Source organism: Neopsephotus bourkii, unplaced genomic scaffold (genome assembly GCF_033783945.1).
Source record: "Neopsephotus bourkii isolate Nb327-2 ecotype Australia unplaced genomic scaffold, CSIRO-AGI_Nbou_v1 NB_1331, whole genome shotgun sequence".
NCBI classification, from domain to species: domain Eukaryota; kingdom Metazoa; phylum Chordata; class Aves; order Psittaciformes; family Psittacidae; genus Neopsephotus; species Neopsephotus bourkii.
Genome location: NW_026901811.1, coordinates 1 through 12,637, shown reverse-complemented (window position 1 = coordinate 12,637; position 12,637 = coordinate 1). Strand labels below are relative to the sequence as shown.

Genomic DNA, 12,637 nt, shown 5'->3' with positions numbered 1-12,637 from the left:
GTGATGCCTGTCACATCTACCCCCTGTGTTCCTGGAGAGTCACAGCTCTTCACGCAGAACACTAACATACATTCCTTTCTGCTGCTTTGTATTGCTTTTAAACTTGCAGTAGCAACATGGCAAGGAAAATACAAGCCAGATTTTCTTCTATTACATCAGCAGAACTCTTCACTAAAGTTCATATTCTGCACTATTTATACATCTGGGCATAAGAGAAAAGAGTTCCAAATGGATGGAAAATGATGGAAAAAATAACCTACACTCAAGGGACTGCTCTACTCTTTGTAATGTTGCATGGGGAGTGAAAGAACTCAGGATGCCAGCAATGAATGTGGGAATTCAGGGTTTCAGATGGATCTTTCTGAAGAAATATGTATTTCTTTACATGTCTTATCATTATGGTTGGTATAGGCACACCCTATTGATGTTTCTGAAAAGCACTACTCTCTACAAGATAAAGAACAGATCCTATACAAACAGCTGTAAAAGACACAGATCCTACAAGTGGGAACCTACAGAAGGTTTCAGAACCTTCTGTAACATCTGCTGTAAAATCCCAGAGCTCCACAAGGTAAAGGGATACCCACAAAATGAGGACAAGAAAATGTTCATGATCTTCCCAACCAAAGCCTCTGTCCAGCTGGAGCTTCACTCTCCTGAATGCCCCAGCCTTGTCCTACTGGCTTGCATCACTTGCACAGCAAAACCCCACCATCTGATCCCTCCTCTGCAACCTGGAATATGTTGCTAATGTCCCCTCAAGGTATTGTGAAACTACTTTGTCACATGCACAGCCTGGTTTAGTGTGCTCTGAGATCCACCTGCAGATGTTCTCCAGCCCTTTCCCTGGTCCATCAACTGGAACTATTTCAGTTGTAGGAATGAGCTGGGGTCAGACTTCAAATGCTGGGAATTCCCAGTGCTTGCTTGTGCCTGTGCACTTGTGAGCAAAGAAAACTGAAAGTTTGTGTAAAGTGTTTTTAATAAGCACAGAAACATCATCTTCAGGTGAAACGAGGGTCTGGGGAAGGCTGAACCTGCCCAGTTCCCAAAGCAATGAAGGTCAGCATCAGCCACCTTTCAAGTTCAAGCAGGATTGCACTCAGAGGTGTAACACTGAGTTTGTCATAGTCCAACTCACAAAGGTGGCAATCCACTTTTCCCTACCTCACTTGCTGACCTGCAAGAGCATGCAGTCACTACAGACCAATTTTAGCAACAGACACATTCAGAAGAGTTATTTTCATGTAAAGGGGTAATTTATTAATGTACTTCTCTGCTGATCCCTGCAATGAGCCTGTTACTGAACTTCCTCCTGCAGAAGTCTCTTCCATTCTAAAGGAGATGGTGAGCACCCACCAGTGTCGTGTCCACCCCATCACAGCTACAACATGACATGGGATCCCCATGCACTGGAATGGGGTGTTGTTGACACTAGTCTCTTCCACTCCCCCATCCCAGCCCAAGCTAAATATCATTAGTATTTCATCTTGGCAACAGACAAAACACTGAGAGGAATTCTTATTCTTCTTATTTATGTGTACAGAGAATGAGCAATGAATCTGCTTCCTACAGACACCTGGCGGGGGATCACTCCCTCTGAAGTGCAGAACTCCACCTGAGAGCAGGGTATCACGAGGGATGGCGCATATGCAGTGGTTTTATTCAATCTATGGTATTACAGAAATATCCGCCTGCTTCTGAGCTACTTCTTTCTTTATCCTTCACAAACGAATGTACTGCCACGAAGTCAAGGAATCACATCACTCAAAACAGCTCTTCCCACAAGTAAAGATATACAATTGGCTGATGCAGTTTCTATTTGAAACTGTGAAAATGTGTTCTAGATTAAGTAAATGCTATGGTGTAAGATTTCCAGCTGCATTAAACTGCTTATTTGAGGTTCTGTGCCTTTGAAGGGAGAAAAAGAGAGATTTGCTCCTGTCCTGGCATTACTGAAGTGGTCCCATGGAGGGATTTCTCACACCCGACACCTACTGCTGCTTATCCCGGTGATTGTTATTTGCCTTAAACTTGTCACTAAACACAGTGGACGTGGCTGGAGCCTGCTGTGCTGTCACAGGGGTGCCTGGGTGACCACTACAAACTAAAGCAAGTTAAAGAGGTCTCCTGGTGCTCTGGCTGTGCCAGGGTTAGCATGAGGTTTAGTCCAGCCTCTTCCCTGCATCCATCACCAGGGAGTAAGGGGTGAAATGCCCGCTCAGCGTTCAGTACACTGATTTAATTAGTGCCAATGACAACAACAGATGAGAAACATGATACTCACAGAATCATTTAGGTGGGAAAACACCTTTGAGATCAAGTCTAACCATTAACCCAGGAGTGCCAAATCCACCACTAACCCATATCCCTCAGTGACGCATTGGCATGTATTTAAAGACGTCCAGGGATGGTGAAGCCACCACTTCCCTAGGCAGCCTGTTCCAGTCAGTTAGTAACATTAATTAATAACATTGATTCCAGTGGGAATGAGGAGCTGTTGGCATGCTGGTCCTTCAGCTCAGCCACTGTAGGTCCTGTGAGCAGAGCAGCTTAAGGATCCAGCGCATCATACAAGCAATTGTAATCAGGTCTCCCAAGATACAAACTTCCAGAGAAAACAGACTGACTGCCCTGTCACAGGCAGGACTCTAGAGCTCAAGTAGTGGGATTTCATTCAGTTCCCATAAATTAACAAGATTTCATTTCCAATGCAAAGACCAGCATGGTCTACTCTTTGCTGCTTGATGCAAGTGCTCTCCTTGTCCTCCTTTGCCCTCCCTTACATAAGGTTTCATTCACTCTTCATCACTCACCTCCTTTTCAAGTGTCCTCACAAGAAGCAGCCTGTTTTCCCTAATGCTCAGGCTCCCAGCCCTGGGTTTCCTCCTGCAGCTCCAGCTGTTTCCCTTTCCTCTTTGTTTTCGGTTAGCCACTGGCCAGCCCTCAGTCTCACCTCTCCTGCTGCAGGTTTCTCCTACCATGTTAAACCCCCAAATCTATATAATTCTGTCAAATACTTTAATTTTGATAGAACTGTATGTTCTAATGGCAAACAAGTGAAAACCTTTCCCTGGTGACTCTACTTGGAAAAACCATGGTTATGGAGCACAGAATTTGATATGAATGAATTTCAACCATACCAAAGTATTTGTGCAGTATATGGCCGGAGAGGTCACTAAGGGTAATTCAGTCTGAGCTCAGACAGTCACAGGCTGTAAAGTTTCCAAGGAGCCTGAATACAATATATGTTTTATGAAGCTGCCTGGTCTCATCCTTGCAATTCCAGGCAATGCTCAGGCTGCCACATCTGGAAAACACTCTCAGCAACTAAATACCCCCTCGCTGCTGGGAAATAGCATCTTAGCTCAAAATTGCCTTCCACTAAATTCAGCTTTCAGAAATCATTATGTTTTTGTCTGTAAAAATGAGCATCCCCCTTACTATCAAGTATCTTTCTTACGAGTAAGGACCCGCACAACGTAACAAATCACCTCTTCATCTTTCTCTGCAGATGATTTGAGCATCACGCGCTTAACTTCTGTAAGGCTTCCTAGATAATATTTGATTCTCTCTCAAGGAATATCTGAATCATCCCGAAATGTGAACAGTGGAACAAGGTGCAATAGCCTTGCAAGAGTCTAACCCGCACTGTACAGAGGTAAACCCACTACTTCGCTTCAGCTTGATTCCCTTTTTCCCTGTGCAGTTATTATCACCTGGACCATTATCCTCTTATCCCTCTAGCTCCTGGCCGCCTGTGGAGGGATGGAGGGGGCAGGAGGCATGGAAAGGATAAGGATGGTTTGCTGCATGGATCTCCTGTCTCGTTAAAAATAGCAGGTATGTGTACAATAGTGTAAATGCCTGGAGGCATCTCTTGGTCCCATTAAATGTCGACCACTGAATCCCCTTGGAGCATTACTATGGGAATCTCCTCTTAATTTCCTCTTTAAAATGGAATATCTTGTAAGTAAAACCTGGTGTCCCCAGAAGTAGTGCAGTGTCTCCAGGGCTCTGCCTGCTTTGTCTAACCTCACCCTCTCTCCTCCTCCTCATCACCCCAGCCTGGTTTGTGCTGGAAGGGATCTCAAAGCTCACCCACCTCCAACCCCTGCCACGGGCAGGGACCCCTTCCACTGGAGCAGCTTGCTCCAAGCCCCTGTGTCCAACCTGGCCTTGAGCACTGCCAGGGATGGGGCAGCCACAGCTTCTCTGGGCACCCTGTGCCAGCGCCTCAGCACCCTCACAGGGAAGAGCTTCTGCCTAAGAGCTCACCTCAGTCTCTCCTCTTGCAGGTTCAAGCCATTCCCTTGGCCTGTCCCTTCTTGTCCTACCTCTGAACCGTGCCTTCCCCATCAGAGGCTGCAGACCTGCTTCCCACCTGGCTGTGTGGAGAAGCTGCCTTGTCAAACCAGATCTGCTGTCCCTGCCATCCCTGATGGATGCCAAGTGGAGTTGGGCCTCTGTGTCTTACTTCTTCCTGGAGCCCAGAATTATACAGGGACTGACATGAAGGCTATAGCTCATTGCAGGGTCTCATTTCTCATTTTCAAGGACTGGAATTATATTCTTAGTTACATTCCTCTGTACATAAATGATGCAGCATAATAAAGCTTTCTGGTGCAGTGGGAATGGCTGTAGGGCAGAGCTGCTCTTTTAATTGCTGTTGCGTTTCTATACATGGGAAAGGATGTCTTATTTATAGAGCAATCCAGAATTATCAGGCTAAAAATCTGGGGCCTCAGCTTAAGAGCACCCATCTCATTTAGTAATAGATGTGCTGCCTTACTGCTCCCCCCATGGAAATGACCCATTAAAGTATATGTAGGATGAAGATTACATGAAGTAACTGGACACACAGCTCTCTTTCCTCCAAATATTTCCCCAGATGAAGGTGATGACAAGTTATGAACTACATTTGTTTTAGTAACATTAATTAAATCATATAGTAACAAACTCCATTTTCAGGTTATAATGTAGTCAATCCCATCTTTTATCCTGTGACAATGGAACATATGAAAACTGTGAGTGGAACTGGATTGTAAATAAGGGAGTGTTACACCTGGGAGTTGGGTAGGAGGGAATTTACCACCAGAACCTATGGAATTACCAGCGTCACCCTTCCCTGGTGCTGCAAGTCCAGCCTTTGTGCTCATACTGCCTCAGCTGCAGCTTTGTGTGCTTTCTTGTCAATACAGTGACTTTTGGGTGAAAGAAGTATCATAAAGCCTCTTTTCCTCTATCCCCAATACCCTCAAGCTCTTTATGCAAGTGCTGGACTGCAGCCCCCTCTTCCTGTCTGCAATGATAACTTGGGGTGTTTTTCCCCATATCTCATAATTAAGCGATAAGCACAGAGGGGGGGAGAAGCTGCAGCTTCCAGCAGCTCAGCTGACCATTTTGCTTGGGCTGGAATGAATCTGTTGACCCATCTGACTGTACAAATGCTTCTGCATTTCTAACTGCCAAGGGGCAAACAGCAGCGTGTGCAGAGAGGACACAGCAGCTCCCAGCATTCCCATGCAGGCAGCAGGAATTTGCTCCTCCAAATACTATCTCATGCTCCTCCCCATGGATCCCCACAGGGGGAATTGACACCATCAGTTCTCTTCCTGCAGCTTTTTGGAGCCTACAGGTTATGAGCACACAGAGCTCTTCATGCCTCCCTCCGCTATATCCAAAATACACAATGGCTGCATATAACCTCTAAATGTACAATATTCCACAATAGCTTTTATTAAATCCATTACATTTAAGACCATGGTTATGAGCACAGAAGGTCTAGTGCATTTTTCTGCCTCCCACAACGCTTTCCTCTCGGACTTCATTATTGGTGTCTATCTCAGTGAACTCTTTCTCCCTGTGCCCTGCACAATGCTCTACTGCAGAGCTACAGCTCAGCTTTAAATATGGAAAAGGAGAACTCCAGCTGGGAAGAGCTGGGTTTATACCCAGTGATGTTCCGTACTCAGCACGGTGCAGAACACAGAGCCCATCGTCCTTGCCCCCAGGGACACAAGACCCCAAAGGACAAGCCCTCTCCAGATTTGCTACAGACTGGGAGGCCTCATCCAGAAGGAAGGTGCACACTTTCACTTCTTTTTGAAGGCTTATCGTCAGGAATCTTGCAGCCTTTCAAAGGGAAGATTTGAACAGTGACAAGGCAGAGCATGGAGAATTTTCCGGGCTTCAGAGTGCAGATTAAGTGATTTTCTCCTAAGCACGTGCTTTATTCCTTCCCTAATTGACTGGGCTCTTCTTTAATCGAGGTTTCATAGTGGGGAAATGCAATACAATCTAGTAGGAGATGTGGGCAAGTCTTACGACAATGACACTGAGCAGGCTGCATCAGTTCTGCATTTCCAAAAGAGAATTCGAAAATAGAAGACTAAAAGCCATACATTAACCAAGATAACACACAAGTAAACACGGAAGTGTAGTCCTGCTGTAAATAGCATTCTGTAAAAATAGAGGTGATACAATACGATCTAGTAGTGATGGAAAATCGTAGCTTTTCTTTCTGTCAATGGTTTCCTAGGAAGATCGTCTTTCCCGTGGTAGAAATTAGCTTCTGTGGTATTTCTGGAGCCTCACAGTTTGAGACAAATAATGATTTCTGGTATATTAGCATGCTACTGAATTTTCTTCTATTTACTGACTGAAAGTGATCATTACATTCAGATCAGCAAAATCTGTGTAATTTACTAATTATGACTAGACTGTATGTGCAGAACCACAGTGGAAAGTTAATATTAAATATGACTATAAAAAGTGTTTATTTTGTGTGCATACTTCTTATAAGACCTCTAAAGACTCTGATCTATGAAAAGATTTAGCTTTTATTATCTGTTATGCTGAGCTTTGACTGCAGATTAAATCCATTGCAGAGCTACTCTCCATTTCAACAACTACAATCGGAATCTTTCACCCATGCCACCATGGAAACTGTGAAGGTCAGAAAAAACCTTAAATACAGCAGTAAATAAACATCTATGCAGTGTATGGATTAAAGAAATGCATAAGAAACAAGATTAGAAGCAGTTATGCAGTATATAGATTAAGGAAATGCATTAAAAAAATGATAAGAAGTAAGGATGAAAGATGAATTAAATTTTGTGTGATGGTCCAATGCGAAAAGTGCTTTCCAGTCACCTGATATTCCTCCTTAAACTGCTTTTAAATGAACACCTTCCCATCTAGGACAAGATATATAGACTGCAGAAACTCACACAGGGACCTGGTCTGGTTGAAGAGTCAGTGCTAAGTGATGGACAAGCAATTGCAAGGGCACAGAACTGATTTGTTCTCACCCACCTGATGGTCTGGTTTTCCAGTTAAGTATTTTGAGGGATCTGGGAGTGATTCCCCATTTGCAAGTTTCAAATTGTGGAGTTGCCTGTGCCCCATCAAACATTAAACACACTTTAGACTTTGCTCATTTTCTGGGAGTCAAAAGAAATCAAAATCAAAGCCAAAGATTTCGGTTATCTAAAACAAATGAGAAAAATAAGTGATTATTTTTTGGGTTGCTGATTAAATTTAAAGTGATGCTAAACATTCTGGAAAGAGATTGACATTCTAGTGAGGCTTCATTTCCTTCTCAGAAAGCAGCCTAGTACATTGCTCCACTTAAATCTGATTAATTGAGAGAAAAACACACAGCAAAAGAGCACAGCGGACAAATGATGGCAGGTAGCCATGCCAGCAGTGTGCCATCTCCAGTGTCCAGCACGATCCTGGTGTGCAAACCCATCCCTACACAGTCTGAAATCCATACAAGCCCTTTCCTTCACATGCCTGCCTTAACTCATTCGCTAAAAGGTTTCTGAAAACGACCAATGATAGGAAAAAAATCAGCATTTTCCATTATTTCTTCTCTCCAGTTCTGTGTTGAGACTATTGTACTCTGATTAAATAAGTAATTCATCATCATTATAGGATAGAATAAAAAACAATGAAAATACTCCAAAAAAGTAGATTTTGGTGTTTTGCACAGGGTTTTTGTTTAAATATTTACCCAAGATTATACCCACTACAGTGTTAAAGATATTAATCACCTTTATTAGACGTGCACAGCAATGGAGCATGGCACAAGGGAGACAGCCACACGTTTGTATTCCCTGGAGCTGTTTATAACAGAGAGAAATAAATTTGTTTCTGTTTCCAAAAGCAATTAAAGCAAACAGCGTGAGAATGAAGTTCAGACAAGCCTAAAGAGCGAGCTGCAAGGAAAAAAGAGCGAGGCTGCAAGAAAACAGTAACATTAATAAGAACAATCACTTCATTCCACCCTGATGCCACTGAATTCATTGGAACCAGTTCGTCAGCTCTGAACCAGCTTGTAAGTGATAAGAACTCATGGTCCAAATCTCAAGGCCTTGAAGATAAATCCTAGAATCATAGAACAGTTTGGGGTGGAAAGGACCTTAAGATCATCTGGTTCCAACCCCCTGCCATGGACAGGGACACCACAGAGGCACTCAATATTTCCCCTCCTGAAGAATCATAGAATAGTTAGGGTTGAAAGAACCTTAAGATCATCCAGTTCCAACCCCCATGCCATGGGCAGGGACACCTCACACTAAACCATCTCACCCAATGCTCTGTCCAATCTGCCCTTGAACGCCGCCAGGGATGGAGCATTCACAGCTTCCCTGGGCAACCCATTAGGTTGTCCCAGTGCCTGCTGTGCCTGCGGAACACTGCCCTGGTGGATCTTCACACTCAGAGTGGGCTTTGCTCTTGTCCCTCTGACCAGGTCCCTGCTTCCTCCCAGTGATGGGAACATGGGACAGACTTGGCTGTTACAAGAAAGGTTTGCTTGGAGGTGTCCAGGGCTCACCTGGGGCTTCCCACCCCTCTGGCTATGGGGCAGCTCACCAGCCACTGATGAGGATGCTGCACTTCAGGGTTACCATCCCCTGCATTCTGACTGCCCCATGGAGTGGCAGGTTAGGGACCGTTATGACCTGAGCTGTGTGCTGCAGACACTGACAAGCCAACGTGAAACATCGATTTCTCTCTGCAGACAGAACAATTTATCGCTCTGCTTTCCTAACATGCATATTGATTTCATTAACTTGTGTAATATCTAGAAATCACCAACATGACATAAGAAATGGATTATTGTTCTTCTTTTTATGGCTTGGACATAATAATTAGATTTTTTATGACAAATACATAGAAAAATTAAAATGTGCTTATGAGGGTTATTAAAAGCAGTGATGAACTCCATTTGCCACTAATTGAGAATCTATATGACTTTCAGTTTGCAATCATCAGATCTCACAGCATCTGGAAAAACTTCTGCTTTCCAAATTATTCTGTCTTCTCAAAGTTTCATATATTTTAGTATTTGCATTTGCACGAAGATTTATTGTAAAAAAACCCCTAATTTCCTAATTAAGAAAATTGAAAACCAACCACAACAAAATTCTAAATTCAAGGGACTCTTCATCAGGGCCTGTAGGGACAGGCCAAGGGGAATGGCTTGAACCTGCCCGAGGGGAGACTGAGCTGAGCTCTTAGGCAGAAGCTCTTCCCTGTGAGGGTGCTGAGGCACTGGCACAGGGTGCCCAGAGAAGCTGTGGCTGCCCCATCCCTGGCAGTGCTCAAGGCCAGGTTGGACACAGGGGCTTGGAGCAAGCTGCTCCAGTGGAAGGGGTCCCTGCCCATGGCAGGGGTTGGAGCTGGAGGAGATTTAAGGTCCCTTCCAACCCAAACCAGGCTGGCGTTCTAGGATTCTGTGATTCTTTCCTTCTCATCCTCTCCCCATTTATAGGTCCCGCTGACTTCAGACACTCAAGGATGGATGTGGTTTTGGGCCACCTGATCTAGTTGAAGATGTCCCTGCTCATTGCAGGGAGGCTGGACTAGATGACCTTTGAAGGTCCCTTCCAACTCAAACTCCTCTATGACAGATCCAATTCTGTAGTTACAAGGATGAAGCAGCTTGTGAAGGAACAACCAGAAACAATATAATGCTCCAAATGTGGAAAAGAAAGAAAAAGGACAAAAAAAGAGGTCAGTTAATCAAACGAAAGCTTTTATGGGGAAAAAATAAATCCCAGTTGAAATGTGGTTCTTCGGGGTAAGTAATGTGTCTGAAACATGTGGGTTCAAAGAAGAAGGAAGGGGGCTGCACTGACAGCTAGCGGGGTCCTCAACAGGCCATTCTACCATCTGTGGAGCTCGTCACTAACCATCGCCACACAGCACAACAGTTGTCATCCTGCAGTCACGCACCACAGTGGCACTGTGAGGGGTATTCATTAGCAGAAGCAGATGTAACGTGTGCAGGAGATCACCCTGGCTGCTGTTCCATGCAGAAGCCAGTGCTGCTGAGCCAGCCCGGTGGTGATTAACCACGGAGGTGCCTCATGTGCTTGAGGAGCTTCACTCACTGCTCCTGACCCCCAGCCCGGCCATAAATCCAGCCCTGCTCTGGGAGAGGACACCCTCCAACCGGTGGCTTGATGCAGGCAGAAGATGATGCAGAATACTTGTGACCCCAAACTGAGAATGGGCACATTGCAAAGAGTCCCCCCTGAAGGCTGGATGTGCCCCATCGCTATCAGTGAAGTCACTAGAGAGCGCAAATTGTGGCATTACAACGAAAAACTCATAAGCTGAGCTTGCTTCCAGTGCTTTAAGGAGCAAGAAACTATTCCACTGTTTCAAACCACCCCAGATTTTGGCCAGGTTTTAAATTATTTATATCTAGAGAAATCCTCTGCCTCTCCAGACGGAAGCAGTATTGATCCCTGAACACCTCTGAATGCCACATCTAAAACACCTTATTTAAAAATAAACACAACCATAAACATCACAAAAAAGTCGTTCCAACAAAACCGTTTTTAGAGTTGAACATACTGCACCAGAGTGTGTCATACAGAGATAATTGTGCTTTTTAGTGTTGCAGAATCATTTGTCAACACTCAAAAAACCCTTTGCTCCACTTTTATATATACTTTTCAGAATACATCGGAGTTGCCACACAAGGAATATTATTACATCCTCCTCTGTTCAGCCCTGGTAAGACACACACACACACACACACACACACACACACACACACAGACAGACACAGACTGGAGCGAGACCAGGCAAGGCCATGGAGATGATGGACATCCTAGGGAACAGGAGCCACTAACACTGAGATTGTCAAACAGGAGCAGATGAGCAAGAGTAGATGAACAACAGACATTTACATTGGTAAGCAGTTTGTTGAGTTTTAAACCAGGTATTTACATTGCTGCATTTTAAAGGTCTGCGCTTCAGAGGAGAAGCCCTTCCCAGATGAAGCCCCCAAAACTCCAGCCTAAGGCAACGGCAAACAAGGTTTTTCTTTGGGAAGCAAACTCCTTGGAAGCCAGGATAAAGGGAAACTGCAAATTACTGAAAAGTCAAAGTTCACAATTTCTCACGCCATATTCATTTACAGAACGAGTTCATTGCCCATGTGCTCAGCAACGTTTTAGCACTCCTAAACGTCAATGCCTATGAATTGTATTACAGTGCCAGCCTTGAACTACGGTACCTCACCTCCTCCTGGCTTCTGAAAATAGGGAGTCATCACAGCATCCCAGCCTGGTTTGGGTTGGAAGGGACCTCAAAGCTCCTCCAGCTCCAAACCCTGCCTCAGGCAGGGACCCCTTCCACTGGAGCAGCTTGCTCCAAGCCCCTGTGTCCAACCTGGCCTTGAGCACTGCCAGGGATGGGGCAGCCACAGCTTCTCTGGGCACCCTGTGCCAGTGCCTCGGCACCCTCACAGGGAAGAGCTTCTGCCTAAGAGCTCAGCTCAGTCTCCCCTCGGGCAGGTTCAAGCCATTCCCCCATATCATATTCATGACATGTTTTAAATGCAGCCCAACAGCAATAACGTTGTTCCCACTGTCGTGGTTTAACCCACAGCCAGACAGCTTGTTACCCACTCCCCCCCCTTCTTGCCCTCCCCCTACTCCTGGGGGAACGGAGAGGAGAATCAAAAAGAAATGCAACTCCCACGGCTTGAGATAAGAACAGTTTAGTAACTAAGGTACAATACGAATCACCACTGCTACCACCAACGACAACAATGATAAGAGAAAACAGCAAAGGAAAGGAGTACAATACCACGCGCCGAACCGCCAGTCCGACCCGGCCGACCCCCTCTCCTTCCGGGTTCCCCCCCAGTTCCCCCCTCGGCATGACGTGCTGTGGTATGGAATACCTCTTTGGTCAGTTTGGGTCAGGTGTCCTGTCTCTGCTTCCTCCCGGCCTCCCCTCCTCCCTGGCAGAGCATGAGACTCACAAAGTCCTTGGCCAAACCAAAACACCATTTTTATCAGCTTTGTTCCGAGCCCGAAAGTCAAAACACAGCACTGCACCAGCTACCAAGAAGGAGAAAAAATGACTGCTGCTGCTAAACCCAGGACATTATCCACCCCTTATTCCATACCATTCACGTCATGCTCAGATCCTACATTTTCAATATACCATCACTCCGATCTCAGTGCACTTCTATCTTAGTGCAAAGACTAGTCCCTATAAAGCTGCTGATTCCATCTGGTCCATGATGTCAGGCGCCATCTCTTGTAACAGTCTTTCAGAACAGGAGAGGCCGTGTGCAGTATTGGGTCGTTGCCTGCTGATG

The 12,637-nt window shown here is 45.2% G+C and overlaps 1 protein-coding gene across 1 annotated transcript in view; it reads right to left on the bottom strand.

Annotated features, from left to right (window-relative positions):
• Nucleotides 1–3,527, bottom strand: part of NEGR1 (neuronal growth regulator 1) — a 105,274-nt gene extending 101,747 nt beyond the window's left edge. The window contains exon 1 of the mRNA XM_061366421.1: nucleotides 3,464–3,527. Coding sequence (XP_061222405.1) covers nucleotides 3,464–3,527 — 64 coding nt within the window. The remainder of the gene's footprint in view (nucleotides 1–3,463) is intronic.
• Nucleotides 3,528–12,637: the final 9,110 nt, after the last annotated feature.